This window comes from Anomaloglossus baeobatrachus, chromosome 4 (assembly GCF_048569485.1).
Source record: "Anomaloglossus baeobatrachus isolate aAnoBae1 chromosome 4, aAnoBae1.hap1, whole genome shotgun sequence".
In the NCBI taxonomy this organism is placed as follows: domain Eukaryota; kingdom Metazoa; phylum Chordata; class Amphibia; order Anura; family Aromobatidae; genus Anomaloglossus; species Anomaloglossus baeobatrachus.
In genome coordinates this window covers 185,248,941-185,275,717 of record NC_134356.1, presented here as the reverse complement: position 1 = coordinate 185,275,717, position 26,777 = coordinate 185,248,941, and the positions used below count along the sequence as shown (strand labels likewise).

At 51.7% G+C, this 26,777-nt stretch overlaps 1 protein-coding gene across 1 annotated transcript in view; it reads left to right on the top strand.

Moving 5' to 3' along the window:
- Window positions 1-26,777, top strand: part of LARS1 (leucyl-tRNA synthetase 1) — a 165,435-nt gene that overhangs the window by 88,344 nt on the left and 50,314 nt on the right. The window contains exons 19-24 of the mRNA XM_075344601.1: window positions 7,856-7,994; window positions 8,088-8,300; window positions 8,563-8,620; window positions 9,516-9,579; window positions 9,701-9,884; window positions 25,951-26,041. Coding sequence (XP_075200716.1) covers window positions 7,856-7,994; window positions 8,088-8,300; window positions 8,563-8,620; window positions 9,516-9,579; window positions 9,701-9,884; window positions 25,951-26,041 — 749 coding nt within the window. The remainder of the gene's footprint in view (window positions 1-7,855; window positions 7,995-8,087; window positions 8,301-8,562; window positions 8,621-9,515; window positions 9,580-9,700; window positions 9,885-25,950; window positions 26,042-26,777) is intronic.

Genomic DNA, 26,777 nt, shown 5'->3' with positions numbered 1-26,777 from the left:
CGGCCGTTTCGAATGGAGTCACTCCGGTCCGTGATCGCGTCCATGGAGGTCGGCGAATTCCTGGCATCGCTGGATATTCAAGACGCCTATCTTCACATCCCTATAGCCACCTCTCACCAACAGTTCCTCCGCTTTGCGATAGCGGAAGATCACTTCCAGTTCACGGCTGTTCCTTTCGGCCTCGCATCTGCCCCCAGGGTCTTTACGAAAATCATGGCGGCTGCCATGTCCGTCCTACATTCCAGGGGTGTTATGGTCATCCCGTACTTGGACGATATGTTGATAAAAGGTTCTTCTTTCGAGGACTGTCGTCTTGGGGTTCAGGTCACGATCGACAACCTTTCACGGTTAGGGTGGCTGATCAATCGGAAGAAGTCCTCTCTGACCCCGGCCCGTCGGATCACCTTTTTAGGCATGGTATTCGATACTACCCAAGGGCGAGTTTTCCTCACACAAGAGAAGATGTCCTCCCTGCAACGAGGCCTCTGCGCTCTCCGGCGTCAGCGCCAAGTTTCCATCAGGTTCGGCATGCGAGTCCTCGGTCGTATGGTGGCGGCGATGGAAGCGGTACCCTTTGCACAGTTCCACCTCCGGCCCCTCCAGCTGGCCTTGCTGAAGAAGTGGGACAGATCTCCCTTTTCTCTGGACCGCAGGTTTCATCTTTCGCCGGAGACCCGCCACTCCCTCCGTTGGTGGCTCAATCAACGCAACCTCGCGTCAGGAAGGTCTTTCCTCCCGCTCCACTGGAAGATAGTGACCACCGATGCCAGTCTCCAGGGCTGGGGGGCAGTGTTTCGGCATCACACAGCGCAAGGCCGATGGACACCGCGGGAGAGTTGTCTCCCGATCAACATTCTGGAGATAAGAGCCATCCGGCTAGCCTTGCAGCAGTTTAGGCACCTAGTACAGGGTTGCCCGGTCAGGATCCAGTCGGACAATGCGACGGCGGTGGCGTACATCAACCACCAAGGCGGCACAAGAAGTGTCGGGGCGATGCGAGAAGTCAAGAAGATTTTGCACTGGGCCGAGTGTCATCACTCCCTGATCTCAGCGGTACACATCCCAGGCGTGGACAATTGGGCGGCGGACTTCCTCAGCAGGGAAGGCCTCGCCTCCGGAGAATGGTCTCTCAACCGGGAAGTCTTCAACCAGATCTGCGACAGATGGGGAGTTCCGGATGTGGACCTGATGGCCTCCCGGTTCAACTGTCAGGTTCCGCAATTTGTAGCGCGGTGCCGCGACCGCTTGGCTTTAGGAGTCGACGCCCTCACCCTGTCATGGAGCCAGTTCAGTCTCCCGTACATCTTCCCTCCGCTCCCTCTGATCCCGAGGGTCCTCAAGAAGATCAAGGCAGAAGGAATTCCAGTCATCCTAGTGGCTCCAGACTGGCCCAGGCGAGCATGGTTCGCGGAACTCACTCAGCTCCTCGCAGACGCTCTGTGGCGTCTTCCAGACCGTCCAGATCTCCTGCAGCAGGGACCTCTTTTCCATCAGAACTCACAGGTCCTAAATTTGACGGCCTGGCCATTGAATCCTGGGTTCTAGCTCAGGCCGGTTTTTCTTCAAGAGTGATACAGACAATGATTAGGGCCAGGAAGCCATCTTCATCAAGAATATACTACCGCACGTGGAAGGTCTTCTTCAGGTGGTGTGAAGAGCACAGTATTTCTTCTCCTCTCGCCTTCTCCCTTCCTTCCCTATTGGCATTCTTGCAGTCAGGCCTAGATGCGGGTCTCTCGCTCGCAACACTAAAGGGCCAGGTATCGGCGTTGTCAATCCTGTTTCAGAAGCCACTAGCCTCTCGTCCACATGTTAAGACCTTCATCCAGGGAGTGGCCCACCTGGCCCCGCCGTATCATCGGCCTCTAGAACCGTGGGACCTTAATCAAGTCCTAGGGTCGCTTCAGGGTCCCCCATTCGAGCCCTTGCGGGATTCTGCCCTTTCTCACCTGTCTTGGAAGGTGGTGTTCCTCGTTGCCATCACTTCTATTCGCAGGACTTCAGAGCTGGCAGCTCTCTCTTGTCGTGCTCCCTTTTTGATTTTTCACCAGGACAAAGCGGTTCTCCGGCCAGATCCCGCCTTTCTCCCAAAGGTGGTCTCCCCGTTCCATCTTAACGAAGAAATCGTTCTTCCGTCCTTCTGTCCTGGCCTCTCTCACAGCTTGGAGAAGTCCTTGCACACCCTGGACCTGGTGCGCGCCCTTAGAATTTATGTCTCCAGAACCGCGCCGTTCCGTAAGTCGGATGGTCTGTTTGTCCTTCCTTCTGGTCCCAAGAGGGGTGAATCGGCATCCAAAGCCACAATTGCCAGATGGATCCGTTCCTCCATATCAGAGGCCTATCGGATTCGGGACAAGTCCCCGCCGCGGGGGGTAAGGGCACACTCTACCCGTGCAGTGGGAGCCTCTTGGGCGATTAGGCATCAGGCGTCGGCCGACCAGGTCTGCAAGGCCGCCACCTGGTCTAGCCTGCATACCTTTACTAGGTTCTACCAGGTTCACACCCAAGCATCGGCAGATGCTAGTTTTGGGAGAAAGGTCTTGCAGGCAGCAGTTGCACACCTGTAATAGGGAGACAGCATTTAATTATAGTGCAAGCCCGCCGAGGGAGGTTGTTGTTTTCTTCCTATCTGCGGGCTTCGGTATTCCCACCCAGGGACTGCTTTTGGACGTCCCATGGTCCTGTGTCCCCCAATGAAACGATAAAGTAGGATTTTTGTGTACTGACCGTAAAATCTCTTTCTCTGAGTCTTCATTGGGGGACACAGCACCCACCCTGCTTGGTTTTTTGGTTGTTTAATTGCATTTGCCTGCTATTTTCAGCGGTCTTATGTTCATAGACCTCTTGTTCGCATGGCTGCATTATTTTAGTTACAACTTGTTTTATGTATAGTGATTCTGGTACTCCTCCTACTGCTTGTGCACCAAACTGATCTGAGCCCGCCTCCGGCTCGGGGTGTATGCTGCTAGGGAGGAGCTAACTTTTTATGTTTACTTAGTGTCAGCCTCCTAGTGACAGCAGCATAACCCATGGTTCTGTGTCCCCCAATGAAGACTCGGAGAAAGAGATTTTACGGTGAGTACACAAAAATCCTACTTTATACCGCCTGCCTAATACACAGTAAACAATACAGATGTGCTGCATAGCGGAGAATATAACCGCTCCTGGCACACCTCTGTGACTGAAGCTGGCGGCTGCTGGGAGGAATAATATTCGTTTTCTCCCTGTACCTGGGCTTTCAGTAAGGCAACTAGGTAGCATTGTGAATCTCTTAACTCTACATTAGTAGAGAAAAGAGCATTAGGGGACATGAATAGTTACATTTAAGTATGTGTATTAAAGGGATTTTCTTTATCGTTCCTATGGGAGACCCAGACCATGGGTGTTTAGCTTCTGCCTCCGGAGGACACACAAAGTACTACACTCAAAAGTGTAGCTCCTCCCTCTGAGCTTATACACCCCCTGGAGAACCAGATCTAGCCAGTTTATCGCTTTGTGTCAGGAGGCATACATCCACACATGCATTCTCATCTGATTTTTTGATTTTTGGAAAGAGTTTGAAGAAAAGCGGGTCCAAGTCTGGACTCCCGGCATGTCCCTTCTCACCCCACTGTGTCGGCGGTGTTGTTAAGGTTGATTTCCAAGGCTGGAGCCTTACATGCCGCGCTCCTTCACCATCCCTCCTGGGCTCTGGCTTGAAGTGGGAGCCAGCACGGTCTCCATGCTTGGCAGGAGACCGGTCTCCATCCGCAGCCCTTCAGGACCCTGCCGAACCAGAGCACTCATCCCCAGGGACTTGGAACCCTGCATCTCAGCAAGCTAATTACCTGAGACGTTTATATATGGGGGTCCCTGTACTTTATTGTTGTGGGAGAGTGTGCTGAGTGTGTTTTATGACATTTCCGGCGGGTTCTCTGGCTGTCGCCTGAGAACCGCACCGATGGTGCCTGCGCGCCAGCTGCGCCGCTCAAATTTAGGCCCCGGCTTCGCCGGAGGCCTAGTTTCGGTTTCACTGCCCTCGCATGTCACTCATGCAGAGGGACAGGCTCGGCTCCGCCCGGCGGCCGTTCTGGATACTCTCCACTGCTGGGGAGTCCCTCCTCCACGGCAGGTCTCTATAGCCCTCCAGTTCCCGCTCCTCCGAGCAAGTCCGGCCCCCTCTCTTCGCTCCGGCGGCCATTTTCTCAGCGTTCTCTCTGCAAGCGCTGGTCTGCAGCATCTCTGCTGAGTTGCTGTGCTTGGGGGTCCGGGCTTCGGGATCTGGAGGGCACACAACACCGCTCCAGCGGTCTGGTAAGCCACAACCGGTCTCCGGTTGTGGACCTCTGATAGGCCGTGGCATCCTTGCAGGCCAACGGAGTAATTGTACCCGTTCCCGCCCGGGAACGGTTCAGAGGTTTCTACTCAAATCTCTTCCTAGTCCCCAAAAAGGACGGTTCCTTCCGGCCCATCCTGGATCTCAAGCTTCTCAACAAGCATGTTCAGGTGCGGCATTTTCGCATGGAGTCTCTGCGATCAGTCATTGCCTCAATGACCCAAGGGGATTTCCTGGCATCCATCGACATCAGAGATGCCTATCTGCATGTGCCAATTGCAGTTTCACACCAGCGTTGGCTACGTTTTGCAATCGGAGAGGAACATTTCCAATTCGTGGCTCTCCCCATCGGGTTGGCCACAGCTCCTCGGGTATTCACCAAGGTCATGGCAGCAGTGATTGCGGTTCTGCACCTACAGGGGTTGGCAGTGATCCCTTACCTGGACGACCTTCTGGTAAAGGCTTCATCCAGCGTGGACTGTCAGCGGAGTGTCTCGCTCACTCTCGCCACTCTAGCCCAATTCGGGTGGCTTGTCAATCTTCCCAAGTCCACTCTGACTCCGACCCAGAGTCTCGCGTACCTAGGGATGCAGTTCGAGACTTTGCCGGCACTTGTGAAGTTGCCCTTAGTCAAACAGCAGTCCCTCCAACTGGCGGTGCGCTCTCTGCTGAGGCCCCGCCATTATTCCCTCAGGCGCCTGATGCAGGTGCTGGGTCAGATGGTGGCGTCAATGGAGGCTGTTCCCTTTGCCCAGTTCCATCTGCGTCCCCTGCAGCTGGACATTCTCCGCTGCTGGGACAAGCGGCCTTCCTCCTTGCACAGGTTAGTGGCTCTGTCGCCACAGACCAGGAGCTCTCTTCAGTGGTGGCTTCGGCCCCTCTCTCTGTCCCAGGGGCGCTCCTTTCTGGCCCCGTCCTGGATGATCCTCACCACGGATGCCAGTCTATCCGGTTGGGGAGCGGTATGTCTCCACCACCGAGCGCAGGGCACTTGGACTCCGTCCGAATCAGCCCTTTCGATCAATGTGCTGGAAACCAGAGCCGTGCTTCTGGCTCTCCTAGCTTTTCACCATCTGCTGGCGGGCAGGCACATCCGAGTCCAGTCGGAGAATGCGACAGCGGTTGCCTACATCAATCACCAAGGCGGGACACGCAGCCGCCTGGCAATGTTGGAGGTACAACGCATCCTTCAATGGGCGGAGGACTCCAAGTCCACCATATCCGCAGTCCACATCCCAGGCATGGAAAACTGGGAGGCAGATTATCTCAGCCGTCAAATCGTGGACAGTGGCGAGTGGTCCCTGCACCCGGCAGTTTTTCAGTCAATCTGCCGCAAATGGGGCACTCCGGACGTGGACCTAATGGCATCCCGTCACAACAACAAAGTTCCCGTTTACATGGCTCGCTCCCACGATCCTCAGGCTTTCGCCACGGACGCTCTGGTCCAAGACTGGTCCCAGTTTTGTCTGTCCTACGTGTTTCCCCCTCTAGCTCTCTTGCCCAGAGTCCTGCGCAAGATCAGAATGGAGGGCCGTCGAGTCATTCGCATTGCTCCGGACTGGCCCAGGCGAGCTTGGTACCCAGACCTGCTCCTTCTGTCCGTAGAGGTGCCGTGGCATCTTCCGGACCGTCCAGACCTTCTCTCACAAGGTCCGTTTTTCCGCCTGAATTCTGCGGCTCTCAAATTGATGGCGTGGCTCTTGAGTCCTGGATCTTGACGGCTTCTGGTATCCCTCCTGAAGTCATCTCCACTATGACTCGGGCCCGTAAGTCTTCCTCCGCCAAGATCTATCACAGGACTTGGAAAATTTTCCTGTCCTGGTGTCGCTCTTCCGGCCATCCTCCTTGGCCATTTTCCTTGCCGACCCTTCTGTCCTTTCTACAGTCCGGTCTGCAGTTGGGACTGTCCCTCAACTCTCTCAAGGGACAAGTCTCAGCTCTGTCAGTGCTGTTCCAGCGGCGTCTCGCCCGGCTGGCTCAGGTCCGCACCTTCATGCAGGGCGCGTCTCACATCATTCCGCCTTACCGGCGGCCCTTGGATCCCTGGGACCTCAATTTGGTTCTCACGGTTTTGCAGAAACCCCCCTTTGAGCCTCTTAGGGAGGTTTCTTTGTTTCGGCTTTCACAGAAAGTGGTCTTTCTAGTGGCCATAACTTCCCTCAGGAGAGTCTCCGATTTGGTTGCGCTCTCTTCGGAGTCACCTTTTTTGGTTTTTCATCAAGACAAGGTGGTTCTTCGTCCGACTCCGGACTTTCTTCCTAAGGTGGTCTCTCCTTTCCACCTTAACCAGGACATTGCCCTACCTTCCTTTTGTCCGGCTCCTGTTCATTGCTTTGAAAAAGCGCTGCATACCCTAGATCTGGTGCGTGCTCTCCGGATCTATCTGTCTCGCACCGCTACTCTTAGGCGGTGCACTTCTCTTTTTGTGCTAACCACAGGTTGGCGCAAGGGCCTCTCTGCTTCTAAGCCGACCTTAGCCCGTTGGATTAGGGCGACCATTTCGGACGCCTACCAGTGTTCTCAGGTGCCTCCCCCGCCGGGGATAAAGGCACACTCGACCAGAGCTGTCGGTGCCTCTTGGGCTTTCAGGCACCAGGCTACGGCTCAACAAGTCTGTCAGGCTGCCACTTGGACTAGCCTGCATACCTTTTCGAAGCACTACCAAGTGCATGCTCATGCTTCGGCAGATGCGAGCTTGGGCAGACGCATCCTTCAGGCGGCTGTCGCCCATTTGTGAAGTTAGGTTCTGCCTACTTCTTAGTTTTTCTGTTTATTTCCCACCCATGGACTGCTTTGAGACGTCCCATGGTCTGGGTCTCCCATAGGAACGATAAAGAAAAAGAGAATTTTGTTTACTTACCGTAAATTCTTTTTCTTATAGTTCCGTATTGGGAGACCCAGCTCCCTCCCTGTTGCCTGTTGGCAATTTCTTGTTCCGCGAGTTTTCACCGGCTGTTGTTGATGACAGAGTCTCCGGTTGTTCCGGTTTTTGCTCTGTTTTTACTTGTGGGTGGCTATTCTCCTTCAGCTTGTGCACTAAACTGGCTAGATCTGGTTCTCCAGGGGGTGTATAAGCTCAGAGGGAGGAGCTACACTTTTAAGTGTACTACTTTGTGTGTCCTCCGGAGGCAGAAGCTAAACACCCAGGGTCTGGGTCTCCCAATACGGAACTATAAGAAAAAGAATTTACGGTAAGTAAACAAAATTCTCTTTATTCAGCCCATTACACATGTTTCGGCAAGAATTACTGGCTGGATTTGGCTTTTCACGTGACAGCCAGTATGTGATTTGCGGTCACGTGTTGACTAGGTTCTCATCTGCACGTCTCAGTAGAGAAGCTAGTCTATATGTGAACACAAGTATATAGTACCTGTGGTCACCTGAAGACCGCTCGAATTAGATACAGGTAGGATTTGGCACCCTGAGGTGCTTGCTAACAATTTCCACTGAGCTGGACAACCCCTTTAAATTACAATGGTGTTCTTTACAAGATTGTTGCATATGTTTTCTTAACTCTTAACCTTACATTTATTATTTTAGGCTCTCGGTTGCCTTGGGATGAGCAATGGTTAATTGAGTCCCTCTCTGACTCTACAATATACATGGCCTACTACACTGTTTGTCATCTGCTACAGGGGAATGATCTTAGTGGGAAAGCGGACTCTCCCATAGGTATCAGGTAAAATAATCTTTAGTTTTCATAGGTAATATGTGCCTCATTATTATTTTACTGATTACCACCTTGGTTCTGACTGTTTTCCCTAATATAAAGGCCAGAGCAAATGACCAAGGAAGTCTGGGACTACGTATTTTTCAAGAAGGCACCATTTCCAAAAACCACCATCCCTAAGGAGAAGCTGGACGTATTAAAGAAGGAGTTTGAGTTTTGGTATCCGGTTGATGTGAGAGTATCTGGGAAAGATCTAGTCCCCAATCACTTGTCCTATTATCTATACAACCACGTGGCTATGTGGCCTGAAGACAGGTGGGCTCATGGCTTGATTACTTCTTTGAAAAGAATATAAGGCGCATAATGTACTGTGTAAATAATGGTCAGATATTGTTGGGAGCTATAACACAACATGATCTCTTAGTTCTCGTGTACTCTCGTGTTATATGGTCCAATCCACCTCCGAATTGTATGGAGTCTTAGTACATCACTTATACGTGTCATGTATGGCATTGTGCATAATTATCTCGTATGTGCAATCAACGCTATCATCTTTCATTCTTTATTTTTGCTTTAGTGGGAAATGGCCAGTGGCTGTCAGGGCAAATGGACACTTGCTGCTTAATTCAGAAAAGGTAAAAGTTACTCCTCAGTTTTGGATGATATATTTAATTTTGCTTGTAAAAGGGTTGGTCATGGCTGAAATATTGATGACATATCCATGGGAAAGGTACATTGCTGTATAGTGAATGGACTGCAGTAGCTTGCTGCAGCCACTAAGCAATGTATGGAGGGGTTGTGTTCTGCCGGTACATTGGTTACTTCCCACCACTACTGGTGCAGTAGCCAGCTCATTGCTGGAGGTACCCCCCACCCCCCCGTCTCATACTCATGACTTAAAGGGAACCTGTCAGCAGAAATTTCCCCTAAAACCTAACAGATTCCCCCTCTGCAGCTCCTGGGCTGCATTCTATAAAGGTCCCTGTTAGTATTGTGCCCCCTTTCTGACCCAAAAAAAGACTTTATATAGAGGTACCTTTTTGGCTTTGGATTCGGTAAATCTGACACGGGGGCGGGCTGCCTGATGGCCGTTATTCTGCCCCCTGGTCCTGTATGCCGCCCCCATCGCTGATTTCCATACTTCTGGACGCCGCCCACTGCTCCAGCCATCCCTGCGCATGCCCAGTGCTCATCTCTCGTGGATGAGCACTGTGCCCAGTGTCACCGCTGGTGACGTGCGCGCAGGGTTTAGATTATGGGCGGTGCTGTTATGTTTATTAACAAGCAACCGCCCATAATCGCGGGACCGCGCTTTCCCCCTCAGCCTGCTTCTTTCTGCGCAAGCGCGCTGCTGGTGACCCCACGTCACCTCCTTCCCATCTTGCCCTGAGGCAGGAAATAGATGGGAAGAGCGCGGAGCAGTAACACCGATCAGGAGGAGACGCTGACAGGTTCCCTTTAAGGATAGGCTATCAATGCTTCAGCTTTGGACACAACCCATCAATATCATGTTTTATTATGTTTCTTCAGATGTCCAAGTCAACCGGAAACTTCCTAACATTGAGTGAGGCTGTTGACAAGTTCTCTGCAGATGGTTTGTGTATTTCTGTTCATCTACATGCTGAGAAATGAAATTTTGTGAAAATCCAGACCTCCTTTTGTAATCACTGCTATATAAGCAGTGTACAATAATATGTTCCTGTATTTTATATTAGGCATGCGACTTACCCTGGCTGATGCTGGAGATACTGTGGAAGATGCTAACTTTGTGGAAGCCATGGCCGATGCCGGCATTCTACGGCTTTACACTTGGGTTGAATGGGTTAAAGAAATGCTTGCCAACTTTGACAGCCTGAGAAGTGGCACCAACCATACATACAATGACCGGGTGTTTGAGAGGTATATTTTACTTTTTTTTTTTTTTTTTATTCCATTCTTCTAATTTTCTTAAAAGACCTAGGGGCAAATATATCCAAACTGTCTGAAAGAAACACAGGCTTTGTTGTCTAAAGCAACCAATCACAGCAAGGAAAAAGGTGATCCAGCTCAGCTGTGGCAAGGTCCGCCATGCAGGGATAACACTCTGGTAGTGCAGGGATCCAATAGAAGACAAACGATAATCCAGCTTCCGGAATAATATAAAATCTTGTGCAAGCTTTATTTTTAAGGATGTAAAAAATTGCGGCCCATGTGCGGCAACGCGTTTCGAACACTACCTGCGTTCTTTGTCAAGCCTTGTTTTTGTAATGATAAGTATTTTTCTTCGGCGCTCCATTGGGAGACCCAGACGATTGGGTGTATAGCTACTGCCTCCGGAGGCCACACAAAGCATTACACTAAAAAGTGTAAGGCCCCTCCCCTTCTGGCTATACACCCCCCGTGGGATCACGGGCTGCTCAGTTTTCAAGCTTTGTGCGAAGGAGGTCAGACATCCACGCATAGCTCCACTGTTTAGTCAGCAGTAGCTGCTGACTATATCGGATGGAAGAAAAGAGGGCCCATGCTAAAGGGCCCCCAGCATGCTCCCTTCTCACCCCACTCTTGTTGGCGGTGTTTGTTAAGGTTGAGGTACCCATTGCGGGTACGGAGGCTGGAGCCCACATGCTGTTTTCCTTCCCCATCCCCCTGAGGGCTCTGGTGAAGTGGGATCTTACCGGCCTCCAGGCTCTGAGGCCGGGCTCCATCCACAGACCCGGAGATCCTGCTGGATACGGAGCTGGGTACCGTCAGGGACAAGGCCCTGCAACATTCAGGTACTCTGTGTCCCCGTACAGACAGGCACAGACACACTCCAGCGTTGCTGGGTGTTCTAGTGCGCCGGGGACAGTAGCGCTGCGCGCTTGGGTTATACTCACTGCAGCTTAGCTGAGTGAGTTTATGTGTGGGGAACTCCCGCGCCGGCCGCCCCCGGAGACTGCGGCGCGGCTGAGACTTGTGGTGCGCCGGGGACTTCGCGCCGACCGTGCTTTTACGACGGCAGCGCTTATAAATCTAGTCCCCGGCTTCTGCGGCCTAGTTACGTTTCGTTCCCGCCCCCAGCCCTGTCAGTCAGGGAAGGGGAGAGACGCTGTACAATAGTCAGCGCCGAGGGCTGGAGTCTTATTTACATACTCCAGCCCTCTCACTGGGCACAGTGGGACGCCAGTTTCCCGCTCTTTGTCTGCAGCACGCCCACGGCCCGCCCCTCTTCACAGGACGCCGGCAGCCATTCCTGCACGCAGTCTGAGCTGGAGAACGGACATAGCCCTGGGAGACCCAGACAGGGGATTCTGGCGACCACACACCCGCTGTTAAGCGGGCGGTAAGCAGCACCTAGGTGCTGACCCCACTAGTGCCACAGTGTTGTTTTGTGTACTTTTGTCTGTACCTATATATATTGCACTGTACGGTCGCTTCTTGGCTTATACCCCTATATTGCTCTGAGGAGACAACAGCATGTCATCCGCAAAAAGCAAGGGTGCCAAGGCACAGGCTTTATATGCTGCCTGTACCGCATGTGGGGCTGATCTACCGGCAGGTTCCACTGACCCCCATTGTGTGCAATGTTCGGTCCCTGTGCCACTTCGTCAGCCGGAGTCTATGCTAGTAGTGGCCCAGGCAGAGACGCCTGTGAACCCTGCCCCGGTGACGGGGACAGACTTTGCAGTTTTTGCTGATAAGATGTCTGTGACTATGATAAAAATTCTAGAAACTTTGCAGTCCAGGCCGGTCACTCAGACCATGGGCACTGTTGATTCAATGTTCCCCGGTCCCCCTCAGTTGGAACTAATCCGTGCTCCAAGGGGGTCCCAGGCATCACAGGCTGAAGGCTCTGACTCGGACGACAGTCCCAGGCAGCCTAAGCGAGCTCGCTGGGAGAGACCCTCGGCGTCATCACGCTGGTCAGGGTCTCAGCGAGAGGATTCTCTGTATGATGAGACAGAGCTAGGTGATCATGAGTCTAATCCTGAGACCGCTCTCAACCTGGATACCCCTGATGGTGACGCCATGGTGAATGATCTTATAGCGGCCATCAATAGACTGCTGGATATTTCTCCTCCAGCGGAGGAGGCAGCAGCACAGCAGGAGAAATTCCATTTCAGGTATCCCAAGCGTAAATTGAGTACTTTTCTGGACCACTCTGACTTCAGAGAAGCAGTCCAGAAACACCATGCTTATCCAGATAAGCGTTTCTCCAAACGTCTTAAGGATACACGTTATCCCTTTCCCCCTGACGTGGTCAAACGCTGGACCCAGTGTCCAAAGGTGGACCCCCCAATCTCCAGGCTTGCGGCTAGATCCATAGTTGCAGTGGAAGATGGGGCTTCACTTAAAGATGCCAATGACAGACAGATGGACCTTTGGTTGAAATCTGTCTATGAAGCTATCGGCGCGTCGTTTGCTCCAGCATTCGCAGCCGTGTGGGCACTCCAAGCTATTTCAGCTGGTCTGGCGCAGGTGGACTCTGTCATACGTCCATCAGTGCCGCAAGTGGCGTCCTTGACCTCGCAAATGTCTGCGTTTGCGACTTACGCTATCAATGCGGTCTTAGACTCTACCAGCCGTACGTCAATGGCGTCCGCCAACTCTGTGGTTTTACGCAGAGCCTTATGGTTAAAGGAATGGAAAGCAGATTCTGCTTCCAAAAAATGCTTAACCAGTTTGCCATTATCTCAGGACAGACTGTTTGGTGAGCAATTGGCTGAAATCATTAAACAGTCCAAGGGTAAGGACTCTTCCTTACCCCAGCCCAGATCAAGCAAACCTCAACAGTGGAGGGGACAGTCGAGGTTTCGGTCCTTTCGAGGCTCGGGCAGGGCCCAATTCTCCTCGTCCAAAAGGACTCAGAAGGAGCAGAGGAGCTCAGATTCCTGGCGGGCTCACTCACGCCCAAAGAAAGCAGCCGGAGGAACCGCTTCCAAGCCGGCTGCCTCATGACTTTCGGCCTCCTCTCTCCGCATCCTCGGTCGGTGGCAGGCTCTCCCGCTTTTGCGACATTTGGCTGCCACAGGTCAAAGACCGGTGGGTAACAGACATTTTGTCTCACGGGTACCGGATAGAGTTCAGTTCTCGTCCTCCGCCTCGGTTCTTCAGAACTTCCCCACATCCCGACCGAGCCGATGCTCTTCTGCAGGCGGTGTGCTCTCTAAGGGCAGAAAGAGTGGTGATCCCTGTTCCTCTTCAGGAACGAGGTCAAGGTTTTTACTCCAATCTGTTTGTGGTGCCAAAAAAGGACGGCTCTTTCCGTCCTGTTCTGGACCTAAAACTGCTCAACAAGCACGTGAAAACCAGGCGGTTCCGGATGGAATCTCTCCGCTCCGTCATTGCCTCGATGTCTCAAGGAGATTTCCTAGCATCAATAGACATCAAAGATGCTTATCTCCACGTGCCGATTGCTCCAGAGCACCAGCGTTTTCTACGCTTCGTTATAGGAGACGAACACCTTCAGTTCGTAGCCCTGCCATTTGGTCTGGCGACAGCCCCACGGGTTTTCACCAAGGTCATGGCAGCAGTGGTAGCAGTCTTGCACTCTCAGGGACACTCGGTGATCCCTTACTTGGACGATCTACTTGTCAAGGCACCCTCTCAAGAGGCATGCCAACACAGCCTGAACGTTGCGCTGGAGACTCTCCAGACTTTCGGGTGGATCATCAACTTTTCAAAGTCAAATCTGTCACCGACCCAATCACTAACATATCTTGGCATGGAGTTTCATACTCTCTCAGCGATAGTGAAGCTTCCGATGGACAAACAGCGTTCACTACAGACAGGGGTGCACTCTCTCCTTCAAGGCCAGTCGCACCCCTTAAGACGCCTCATGCACTTCCTGGGGAAGATGGTGGCAGCAATGGAGGCAGTCCCGTTTGCGCAGTTTCATCTGCGCCCACTTCAATGGGACATTCTCCGCCAATGGGACGGGAAGTCGACGTCCTTAGACAGGAAAGTCTCCCTTTCCCAGACGGCCAAGGACTCTCTTCAATGGTGGCTTCTTCCCACCTCATTATCACAAGGAAGGTCCTTCCTACCCCCATCCTGGGCGGTGGTCACAACAGACGCGAGTCTGTCAGGGTGGGGAGCAGTTTTTCTCCACCACAGGGCTCAGGGTACGTGGACTCAGCAGGAGTCCACCCTTCAGATCAATGTTCTGGAAATCAGGGCAGTGTATCTTGCCCTACAAGCCTTCCAGCAGTGGCTGGAAGGAAAGCAGATCCGAATTCAGTCGGACAACTCCACAGCGGTGGCATACATCAACCACCAAGACGGGACACGCAGTCGGCAAGCCTTCCAGGAAGTCCGGCGGATTCTGATGTGGGTGGAAGCCACGGCCTCCACCATATCCGCAGTTCACATCCCCGGCGTCGAAAACTGGGAAGCAGACTTCCTCAGTCGCCAGGGTATGGACGCAGGGGAATGGTCCCTTCACCCGGACGTGTTTCAGGAAATCTGTCGCCGCTGGGGAAGGCCGGACGTCGACCTAATGGCGTCCCGGCACAACAACAAGGTCCCAACGTTCATGGCACGGTCTCGCGATCACAGAGCTCTGGCGGCAGACGCCTTAGTGCAAGATTGGTCGCAGTTCCAGCTGCCCTATGTGTTTCCCCCTCTGGCACTCTTGCCCAGAGTGCTACGCAAGATCAGGTCCGATTGCCGCCGCGTCTTGCTCGTCGCCCCAGACTGGCCGAGGAGGTCGTGGTATCCGGATCTGTGGCATCTCACGGTCGGCCAACCGTGGGCGCTACCAGACCGGCCAGACTTACTGTCACAAGGGCCGTTTTTCCATCTGAATTCTACGGCCCTGAACCTGACTGTGTGGCCATTGAGTCCTGGATACTAGAGTCTTCAGGATTATCTCAAGGGGTCGTGGCCACCATGAGACAGGCTAGGAAGCCCACGTCTGCTAAGATCTACCACAGAACGTGGAAGATTTTCTTATCCTGGTGCTCGGCACAGGGAGTGTCCCCCTGGCCATTTGCATTGCCTACTTTTCTTTCCTTCCTGCAATCTGGTTTGGAAAAAGGCTTATCGCTCGGCTCCCTTAAAGGGCAAGTCTCAGCGCTATCGGTATTTTTTCAAAAGCGTCTAGCACGACTTCCTCAGGTACGCACGTTCCTGCAGGGGGTTTGTCACATCGTCCCTCCGTACAAACGGCCGTTAGATCCATGGGATCTGAACAGGGTACTAGTTGCTCTCCAGAAGCCGCCCTTCGAGCCTCTGAAGGATGTTTCACTTTCTAGACTCTCACAGAAAGTGGCCTTTCTGGTAGCGGTCACGTCTCTTCGGAGGGTATCCGAGCTGGCAGCGCTGTCATCCAAAGCTCCCTTCCTGGTTTTTCACCAGGACAAGGTAGTGCTGCGCCCGATTCAGGAGTTTCTCCCTAAGGTGGTATCCTCTTTTCATCTCAATCAGGATATCTCCTTACCTTCCTTTTGTCCTCATCCAGTTCATCGGTATGAAAAGGATTTGCATTTGTTGGATCTGGTGAGAGCACTCAGAATCTACATTTCCCGCACGGCGCCCCTGCGCCGCTCGGATGCACTCTTTGTCCTTGTCGCTGGTAAGCGCAAAGGATCGCAGGCTTCCAAATCCACCCTGGCTCGATGGATCAAGGAACCAATTCTTGAAGCCTACCGTTCTGCTGGGCTTCCGGTTCCATCAGGGCTGAAGGCCCATTCTACCAGAGCCGTGGGTGCGTCCTGGGCATTACGACACCAGGCTACGGCTCAACAGGTGTGCCAGGCAGCTACCTGGTCGAGTCTGCACACTTTCACCAAACATTATCAGGTGCATACCTACGCTTCGGCGGACGCCAGCCTAGGTAGAAGAGTCCTGCAGGCGGCGGTTTCCTCCTCGTAGGGGAGGGCTGTTTTGCAGCTCTAACTTGAGGTATTAATTTACCCACCCAGGGACTGCTTTTGGACGTCCCAATCGTCTGGGTCTCCCAATGGAGCGCCGAAGAAGAAGGGAATTTTGTTACTTACCGTAAATTCCTTTTCTTCTAGCTCCAATTGGGAGACCCAGCACCCGCCCTGTTTCCTTTGGGATTTTTGTTTTTTTCGGGTACACATGTTGTTCATGTTGAACGGTTTTCAGTTCTCCGATGTTACTTCGGATTGAATTTGTTTAAACCAGTTATTGGCTTTCCTCCTTCTTGCTTTAGCACTAAAACTGAGCAGCCCGTGATCCCACGGGGGGTGTATAGCCAGAAGGGGAGGGGCCTTACACTTTTTAGTGTAATGCTTTGTGTGGCCTCCGGAGGCAGTAGCTATACACCCAATCGTCTGGGTCTCCCAATTGGAGCTAGAAGAAAAGGAATTTACGGTAAGTAACAAAATTCCCTTCTTTACGTCCTTTAAAATAAAGCTTGCACAAGATTTTATATTATTCCGGAAGCTGGAATATCTTTTTTCTTTATCGTTCCTATGGGAGACCCAGACCATGGGTGTTTAGCTTCTGCCTCCGGAGGACACACAAAGTACTACACTTAAAAGTGTAGCTCCTCCCTCTGAGCTTATACACCCCCTGGAGAACCAGATCTAGCCAGTTTATCGCTTTGTGTTCAGGAGGCATACATCCACACATGCGTTCTCATCTGATTTTTGATTTTTGGAAAGAGTTTGAAGAAAAGCGGGTCCAAGTCTGGACTCCCGGCATGTCCCTTCTCACCCCACTGTGTCGGCGGTGTTGTTCAGGTTGATTCCAAGGCTGGAGCCTTACATGGCGCGCTCCTTAACCATCCCTCCTGGGCTCTGGCTTGAAGTGGGAGCCAGCACGGTCTCCATGCTTGGCAGGAGACCGGTCTCCATCCGCAGCCCTTCAGGACCCCGCTGGACCGGAGCACTTATCCCCAGGGACTTGGAACCCTGCGTCTCAGCAAGCTAAGTACCTGAGACGTTTATATATTGGGGGTCCCTGTACTTTATTGTTGTGGGAGAGTGTGCTGATTGTGTTTTATGACATTTCCGGCGGGTTCTCTGGCTGTCGCCTGAGAACCGCGCCGATGGTGCCTGCGCGCCGGCCGCGCCGCTCAAATTTAGGCCCCGGCTTCGCCGGAGGCCTAGTTTCGGTTTCACTGCCCTCGCATGTCACTCATGCAGAGCGACAGGCTCGGCTCCGCCCGGCGGCCGTTTTGCACAGGGAAGGGACACTCCCCACTGCAGTGTGTGTCCCCTCCCCTGTAGGTTTCTATGGCCCTCCAGATCCCGCTCCTCAGCAAGTCCCGCCCCCTCTCTTTGCTCCGGCGGCCATTTTCTCAGCGTTCTCTCTGCATTGTAGCGCTGGTCTGCAGCATCTCTGCTGAGTTGCTGTGCTTGGGGGTCCGGGCTTCGGGATCTGGAGGGCACACAACACCGCTCCAGCGGTCCGGTAAGCCACAACCGGTCTCCGGTTGTGGACCTCTGTTTATACTCTCTGGGGTTCATTCTCTGGCAGAGTCCCCACTCCAGCAGCATGTCTCACACGAGGAGCAAGGCTCCAAAGCTTTATTCAGTATGCACTGCATGTAAGCTCCTGCTGCCTGAACCGAGCATATTCCCACATTGTGATGCCTGCTCTAACCTGGCGGTGCCTCAGCCTGGAGTCTCACCCCCAGTGGTCTCTCAGGCTGCTCCTGCTCCTGTGGCTTGGGTAGAATCCTTTTCTTAGTCTATCTCCCAGTCTTTTGCTGACTCCATGGGACTTCTGTCCAGGACTTTGCTGAACATGCATCAGCCCCTTTCACAGGGTGCCTCTGCTTCTAGGGGTCTCTCAGGACTGGAGCTCACAGAGGATTCATCATCTGGTCCCAGACCCCGTCCTTCTAAGAAGAGACGCAGGGTTCCCTCTCCTTCCTCGTCCCGCGGCTCTGATTCAGGAGCTGACTCGCAGGACGAGGAGGATGCCTTTACGGGGGGCTCGGAGGTTAACTCCATGTACCCCATTGATCTGTTCGAAAGTGACTCAGATGTTAGTGATTTGATTGCGTTCATTAATTCTGTACTGGATCTCAATCCGCCAGTATCAGAGGAGCAACCCTCTCTGGCAGAAAAGCACCAGTTTACCTCGCCTAAGAGAGTAAAGAGTGTGTTCTTTAACCTCTCCAGTTTTCAGGCCGCTGTGACCAAGCCCAGGGCCTGTCCTGACAAACGCTTCCCAAAGCGTGGTTCTGATGACCGCTTTCCCTTTCCACCTGAGGTGGTCAAGGAGTGGGCTCATTCCCCAAAGGTAGACCCCCCGGTGTCTAGACTCTCAGCCCGGACCGTTGTATCGGTGGCTGATGGCACCTCTCTTAAGGATTCCACTGACCGCCAGATTGACCTTCTGGCCAAATCCGTATATGAAGCGGCGGGAGATTCGTTCTCCCCGACTTTTGCAGCAGTGTGGGCTCTCAAAGCCATCTCTGCTTCTCTAGAGGGGATGCATTCCCTCGCCAGGGAATTTATGCCCGAAATGGTTACCTTAACTTCCCAAGCTTCAGCTTTTTCAACCTATGCCATGTCTGCCATGCTGGAGGCTTCTTACCGCACTGCGGTGGCTTCGGCTAATTCCCTCGCTATCCGCAGGATCTTGTGGCTTTGAGAGTGGAAGGCAGATGCTTCTTCAAAGAAGTACCTTGCTGGACTCCCTTTTGCTGAGTCCCGGCTGTTCGGTGAACAGCTGGATGAAATTATTAAGGAAGCTACTGGCGGGAAGAGTACTTCCATGCCACAAACCAAAACCAGGAAACCTGTCCAGGGCAGGAATCAGTCGAGGTTTCGTTCCTTTCGTTCCTCCAACTGGTCGTCCTCTAAGCCCTCGGCCTCGTCCACTAACTCAGCCAAGGACCAGAAATCCAACTGGCGCCCAAAAGCGCGTCCACAAAAGACCGCAGGAGGTGCTGCCGCCAAGGCAGCCTCCTCGTGACTATCTGTCCGCGCCAGCAACGTCCTTAGTCGGTGGCAGGCTCTCCCACTTTGGCGACGCGTGGTTTCAACACGTCTCCGATCAGTGGGTAAGGGATATCATCTCCCACGGCTACAGGATAGAATTCTCTTCCAGCTCGCCAAACAGATTTTTTCTCTCAACTCCCCCCTGCTCCAAGGCCGCCGCCTTCTCACAGGCCGTGGCATCCTTGCAGGCCAACGGAGTAATTGTACCGGTTCCCGCCCGGGAACGGTTCAGAGGTTTCTACTCAAATCTCTTCCTAGTCCCCAAAAAGGACGGTTCCTTCCGGCCCATCCTGGATCTCAAGCTTCTCAACAAGCATGTTCAGGTGCGGCATTTTCGCATGGAGTCTCTGCGATCAGTCATTGCCTCAATGACCCAAGGGGATTTCCTGGCATCCATCGACATCAGAGATGCCTATCTGCATGTGCCAATTGCAGTTTCTCACCAGCGTTGGCTACGTTTTGCAATCGGAGAGGAACATTTTCAATTCGTGGCTCTCCCCTTCGGGTTGGCTACAGCTCCTCGGGTATTCACCAAGGTCATGGCAGCAGTGATTGCGGTCCTGCACCTACAGGGGTTGGCAGTGATCCCTTACCTGGACGACCTTCTAGTCAAGGCTTCATCCAGCGTGGACTGTCAGCGGAGTGTCTCGCTCACTCTGGCCACTCTAACCCAATTCGGGTGGCTTGTCAATCTTCCCAAATCCACTCTGACTCCGACCCTGAGTCTCACGTACCTAGGGATGCAGTTCGAGACTTTGCCGGCACTTGTGAAGTTGCCCTTAGTCAAACAGCAGTCCCTCCAACTGGCGGTGCGCTCTCTGCTGAGGCCCCGCCGTTATTCCCTCAGGCGCCTGATGCAGGTGCTGGTTCAAATGGTGGCGTCAATGGAGGCTGTTCCCTTTGCCCAGTTCCATCTGCGTCCCCTGCAGCTGGACATTCTCCGCTGTTGGGACAAGCGGCCTTCCTCCTTGCACAGGTTAGTGGCTCTGTCGCCACAGACCAGGAGCTCTCTTCAGTGGTGGCTTCGGCCCCTCTCTCTGTCCCAGGGGCGCTCCTTTCTGGCCCCATCCTGGTTGATCCTCACCACGGATGCCAGTCTATCCGGCTGGGGAGCGGTATGTCTCCACCACCGAGCGCAGGGCACTTGGACTCCGTCCGAGTCAGCCCTTTCGATCAATGTGCTGGAAACCAGAGCCGTGCTTCTGGCTCTCCTAGCTTTTCACCATCTGCTGGTGGGCAGGCACATCCGAGTCCAGTCGGACAACGCGACAGCGGTTGCCTACATCAATCACCAAGGCGGGACACGCAGCCGCCTGGCAATGTTGGAGGTACAACGCATCCTTCAATGGGCGGAGGACTCCAAGTCCACCATACCCGCAGTCCACATCCCAGGCGTGGAAAACTGGGAGGCAGATTATCTCAGCCGTCAAACCGTGGACAGTGGCGAGTGGTCCCTGCACCCGGCAGTTTTTCAGTCAATCTGCCGCAAATGGGGCACTCCGGACGTGGACCTAATGGCATCCCGTCACAACAACAAAGTTCCCGTTTACGTGGCTCGCTCCCACGATCCTCAGGCATTCGCCGCGGACGCTCTGGTTCAAGACTGGTCCCAGTTTTGTCTGTCCTACGTGTTTCCCCCTCTAGCTCTCTTGCCCAGAGTCCTGCGGAAGATCAGAATGGAGGGCCGTCGAGTCATCCTCATTGCTCCGGACTGGCCCAGGCGAGCTTGGTACCCAGACCTGCTCCTTCTGTCCGTAGAGGTGCCGGGGCATCTTCCGGACCGTCCAGACCTTCTCTCACAAGGTCCGTTTTTCCGCCTGAATTCTGCGGCTCTCAAATTGACGGCGTGGCTCTTGAGTCCTGGATCTTGACGGCTTCTGGTATCCCTCCTGAAGTCATCTCCACTATGACTCGGGCCCGTAAGTCTTCCTCCGCCAAGATCTATCACAGGACTTGGAAAATGTTCCTGTCCTGGTGTCGCTCTTCCGGCCATCCTCCTTGGCCTTTTTCCTTGCCGACCCTTCTGTCCTTTCTACAGTCCGGTTTGCAGCTGGGACTGTCCCTCAACTCTCTCAAGGGACAAGTCTCAGCTCTGTCAGTGCTGTTCCAGCGGCGTCTCGCCCGGCTGGCTCAGGTCCGCACCTTCATGCAGGGCGCGTCTCACATCGTTCCGTCTTACCGGCGGCCCTTGGATCCCTGGGACCTCAATTTGGTTCTCACGGCTTTGCAGAAACCCCCCTTTGAGCCTCTTAGGGAGGTTTCTTTGTTTCGTCTTTCACAGAAAGTGGCCTTTCTGGTGGCCATAACTTCCTTCAGGAGAGTCTCCGATTTGGTTGCGCTCTCTTCGGAGTCACCTTTTTTTGGTTTTTCATCAAGACAAGGTGGTTCTCCGTCCGACTCCGGACTTTCTTCCTAAGGTGGTCCCTCCTTTCCACCTTAACCAGGATATTACCCTACCTTCCTTTTGTCCGGCTCCTGTTCATCGCTTTGAAAAAGCGCTGCATACTCTGGATCTGGTGTGTGCTCTCCGGATCTATGTGTCTCGCACCGCTGCTCTTAGGCGGTGCACTTCTCTTTTTGTGCTAACCACAGGTCGGCGCAAGGGCCTCTCTGCTTCTAAGCCGACCTTAGCCCGTTGGATTAGGTCGACCATTTCGGACGCCTACCAGTGTTCTCAGGTGCCTCCCCCGTCGGGGATCAAGGCACACTCGACCAGAGCTGTCGGTGCCTCTTGGGCTTTCAGGCACCAGGCTACGGCTCAACAAGTCTGTCAGGCTGCCAGTTGGACTAGCCTGCATACCTTTTCAAAGCACTACCAAGTGCATGCTCATGCTTCGGCAGATGCGAGCTTGGGCAGACTCATTCTTCAGGCGGCTGTCGCCCATTTGTGAAGTTAGGTTCTGCCTACTTCTTAGTTTTTCTGTTTATTTCCCACCCATGGACTGCTTTGAGACGTCCCATGGTCTGGGTCTCCCATAGGAACGATAAAGAAAAAGAGAATTTTATTTACTTACCGTAAATTCTTTTTCTTATAGTTCCGTATTGGGAGACCCAGCTCCCTCCCTGTTGCCTGTTGGCAATTTCTTGTTCCGTGTGTTATCACCGGCTGTTGTTGACAGAGTCTCCTGTTGTTCCGGTTTTTGCTCTGTTTTTACTTGTGGGTGGCTATTCTCCTTCAGCTTTTGCACTAAACTGGCTAGATCTGGTTCTCCTTGGGGTGTATAAGCTCAGAGGGAGGAGCTACACTTTTAAGTGTACTACTTTGTGTGTCCTCCGGAGGCAGAAGCTAAACACCCAGGGTCTGGGTCTCCCAATACGGAACTATAAGAAAAAGAATTTACGGTAAGTAAACAAAATTCTCTTTTTCTTCTAATTAATCACCACGCAGATTTCATTTTACCAAAGCTGTTTGAATAAAGAAAGTTGAGCTCTGATTGGTTGCTGAGGACAACAGAGACAGTTTTCTTTTACATACATCAAAACAAGCAATTTTCTCTCCAGTCTTTGGTGTGGGGGGAATTGGAGCAGACACTCATAATTCATGAAGAGGCACATGCGAGGCTTGTAGTGGCGTGCACCGCTCATCAAACCTTACTCCAGTCCCTGCTAGACTAAGATTGGCTGGAGATTATTATTATTTATTATTATTATAGCTCCATTTATTCCCTGGCGTTTTACAAGTTAAAAGGGTATACATAAAATTAAGTACAATAATCATGAACAATACAAGTCACAGACTAGTACAGGAGGAGAGAGGACCCTGCCCACGAGGACTCACCGCCTACAGGGGATGGGTGAGGATACAGTAGGTGAGGACAGAGCTGATTGCGCAGTGGTGAACTGGTCTGAGAGTTATGGAAGGTTGTAGGCTTGTCGGAAGAGGTGGGTCTTCAGGTTCCTTTTGAAGCTTTCCACGTTAGCTTAGCGTCTGATATGCTGGGGTAGAGCATTCCAGAATATGGGGGAGGCACAGGAGAAATCTTGTATGCGATTGTGGGAAAAGCAGATAAGAGAGAAGTAGAGAAGGAGATCTTGTGAGGGTCAAAGGTTATGTGCAGGTGGGTACCGGGAGACTAGGTCACATATGTATGGAGGAGACAGGTTGTGGATGGCTTTGTATGTCATGGTTAGAGTTTTCAACTGGAGTCTTTGGGCAATGGGAAGCCACTGAAGGGATTGGCAGAGAGGAGAGGCCAGGGAATAGCGAGGGGAGAGGTGGATTAGCTGTGCCGCAGAGTTTAGGATAGATGCGTGCAAGAGTGTTAAAATGGAGGCCACAGAGCAGGAAGTTGCTATGGAGGTGAGCTCCCCTCATGGCTGGGGATGAGCTCCACTCGTGGCTGGAGGTGAGCTCCACTCGTGGCTGGAGCTGAGCTCCACTCGTGGCTGGAGCTGAGCTCTACTCGTGCCTGGAGCTGAGCTCTACTTGTGGCTGGAAATCACCACCACCCGTGGCTGGAAATCACCACCACCCATGGCTGGAGATGAGCGCCACTCATGGCTGGAAATTACCACCCCCCGTGGCTGGAAATCACCACCTACCAGCTCTACTTGTGGCTGGAGATGAGCTCTACTTGTGGCTGGAGATGAGCTCTACTTGTGGCTGGAGATGAGCTCTACTTGTGGCTGGAGATGAGCTCTACTTGCGGCTGGAAATCACCACCACCCGTGGCTGGAGCTGAGCTCCAACTGTTGCTGGAGATGGGCACCACCCATGGCTGGAGATGGGCGCCACCCGTGGCTGGCGGTCACCTTCAGCTGCGACTGCTAACCATTTAAATGCTGCTGTCAATCTCTTGACAGCTGTATCTAAATGGAAAGCTTGTTGCTGCCCACACTTACCGGCTTCCATCTACATTCTGTGACTCAATTGTCAAGTGCCGATAAGTTATTATGGGGCCTACTGAAAGCACTAGTCACTGCCATTTTGGTACTGCTCTAAAGCTCATGTATATGCTGAGCTTTAAAGGAGACCACAATTTATATTATATAGAGAAATACCGTGGTATTGCAGTATATACAGTACATAGTATAAGCAATTGGATGATTACAGGTTCAAGTCCCTTGAGGAGACTAAAAAGGAAAGTAAGAAAAGATTTTAAGAATGTTCAAAAATGTAAAGGTTAACCCCCCCTCTTCCAGCACTGAAAATAAAGAAATATCACCACTTTCATAAAATTCCTATTATTTTGATGTTAACTCACTTGGTAAACGCTGTAATGAGAGAAAAAGCGCAAAACGCCAGAAATGGTTTTTGTTTTTTTTTAATTTTCACTACGGCTCCCGACCAGAATGCAATAAAATCAGAACAAAAACGTCGTATATAGCCAAAAAATAGTATCCACAAAACCGTCAGTTTGCCATATAACTAAACTAGCCCTCACCCAGCTGAATTCATGGAAATAGAAATATGTTGCAGGTCTCGGAAAATGGCGTCACAAATCCAAACTTTTTTTTTTATATACATTTCAGATTTTTTTTTTCCACTGAAATTAAAAAAAAAAAGCAACAACTATACAAGTTTCATATCGCCATACTCGTATTGCACTTGAGTCATAATTCAGAGCAACTAGTAATATGCCATAAAAACAAAAGCAAAAAACATGCAGGAAAAAAAAGTACAAACTCAATATTGGCGACAGAGGGAGGGGGTTATAGATGTTTTATATTCCTATTTTTAGGATAGACCATAGATATAAAGTTTGTGGGACGTCTGACTCCCTGCACTCTGGTAAATCAGGTGTTTAAAGGGCTGCAGGCTTATATTGTAAGAGCAGCATGTCCCCTATATCATGTTCTTAAGTATCGATACTACTAAAAGTGCACTGCTGTTCATGGTAGACAGTGAAATGGCTGAAGCACTCGTTGTATTACTGGGGTTCCTACACAAAGCTGATTGTTGGCTTTCTGACAGTTAGGGGTACTTTGCACGCTGCAACATCGCTAGCCGATTGTAGCGATGCCGAGCGCGATAGTCCCCGCCCCCATCGCAGATGCGATATCTTGTGATAGCTGCTGTAGCGAACATTATCGCTACGGCAGCTTCACACGGACTTACCTGCCCTGCGATGTCGCTCTGGCCGGCAACCCGCCTCCTTCCTAAGGGGGCGGGTCGTGCGGCGTTACAGCGACGTCACACGGCAGGTGGCCAAAAGAAGCGGAGGGGCGGAGATGAGCGGGACGTAAACATCCTGCCCACCTGCTTCCTTCCTCATTGCAGGCGGGACGCAGGTAAGGAGATGTTCCTCGCTCCTGCGGCTTCATACACAGCGATGTGTGCTGCCGCAGGAACGAGGAACAACATCGTACCTGTCGCTGCAGCGAAATTATGGAAATGACCGACACTACACAGATCACCGATTTACGACGCTTTTGCGATCATTTGTCGGTGCATTTAGGCTTTACACGTTGCGACGTCGTTACTGGCGCCGGATGTGTGTCACTTTCGATTTGACCCCGACGAGATCGCAGTAGCGATGTCGCAACGTGCAAAGTACCCCTTAGACCCACACCAATTTAATGGTATTTACCTTCAACTATTGTGGTAATCTGCAGGTAAAACCCATTTTATAATGTGAAGCAGTTTAATTGGAAGTGTGGCTGCTGGTAGAAAATTAAGTTACATTCTCCCTGCAGCCACTTGAGATTCTAGTTATATGGGGCAGTATTTGGCTGTGATCACTGTGTGCTCACTGTATAATGCACACTGACTGCTCAAAACCCTCGGACTTGGCTCGGAAGTGGCTGCAGGGAAAATATAGTTTTATTTTCTCTCTGGAGATAAATTTAAAACCGGATCTACCAGCAGATTACCATTATGGTTGAAGATACTTTTTTTATTATTTTACTGACAGGTTACCTTTAATATTGGTGGCTCTTCTCATGTAAGGGCCTTCCATCTTATGGAAATGGAAAATTATTTCGTTTTTGTAAGGGCTTCACCATCAATGCTCCTATATATGTGTGTTTGATTTTTCAAATATTAGTTTTCACGGCTTTAGACTCCTGAGCATCTTAGAGGCAGTTGTTTTTTTATATTTTCCTTTGTCATTCTGAATGTAACCCTAACCTCTACTTTTCAGTGAGATGAATGCTGGAATCCAGAAAACTGAGCAGAACTATGAAAAAATGATGTTTAAAGAAGCTTTAAAAACAGGATTCTTTGAGTTTCAGGTGAGAATTGTAGTTGTCATGGATGTAAGTAGCATTTATGTAACGTTTCCTATACTATAGGTCTCGTCACTGATGATGTGCATGCAGCAATCATCCATACCAGAATACAACACTTGTGTAAAATTGTGTAATTCCCCATGGTGTCACCAAAACCTCTCTACCCCATAGAGCCATGGACTCCATAAGACTTCTGAAGGTACCCCATGGTATCTGGTAGTAAGAATTTATCGCAGTGTCCTAGATGTTATGTTATGTGGCCTCCATGGATCAGGCTTCTTCTTCTTTCTAGAACATCCCACAGGTGCCTGATTGTATTGAAATCCGGGAAATTCAGAGAGACCAAAGAGCAAAACTGTCAATCTCCGCAGCTGTTCACAATGTAATTGCCTTGGTTAATGAAATCAAACCATCTCTGTTGCATCCAGACATGTAAGGGCTGTTTCACATCTTTGTTATTTTGCCGGATCCGGCACACATGCAGTACAGTTACATTCATTTACAATGGAAGCGTGACACCATGCGGACGCATATGAAGCATAAAACCACATGATGTCGTGCTTCCACTGTAAATGAATGTAACTGTACGGCATGTGTGCCAGATCCGGCAAAGTATCGGAGGTGTGAAATGGCCCTAAGTGAAAGTACAGATGTGTTCAGTCTGTGCTTAAAAATTGTAGGATTTGTTCCTTTGTTGTCCATCTATGTCCTTATAAACTGCAAAATATAAAATAAACCA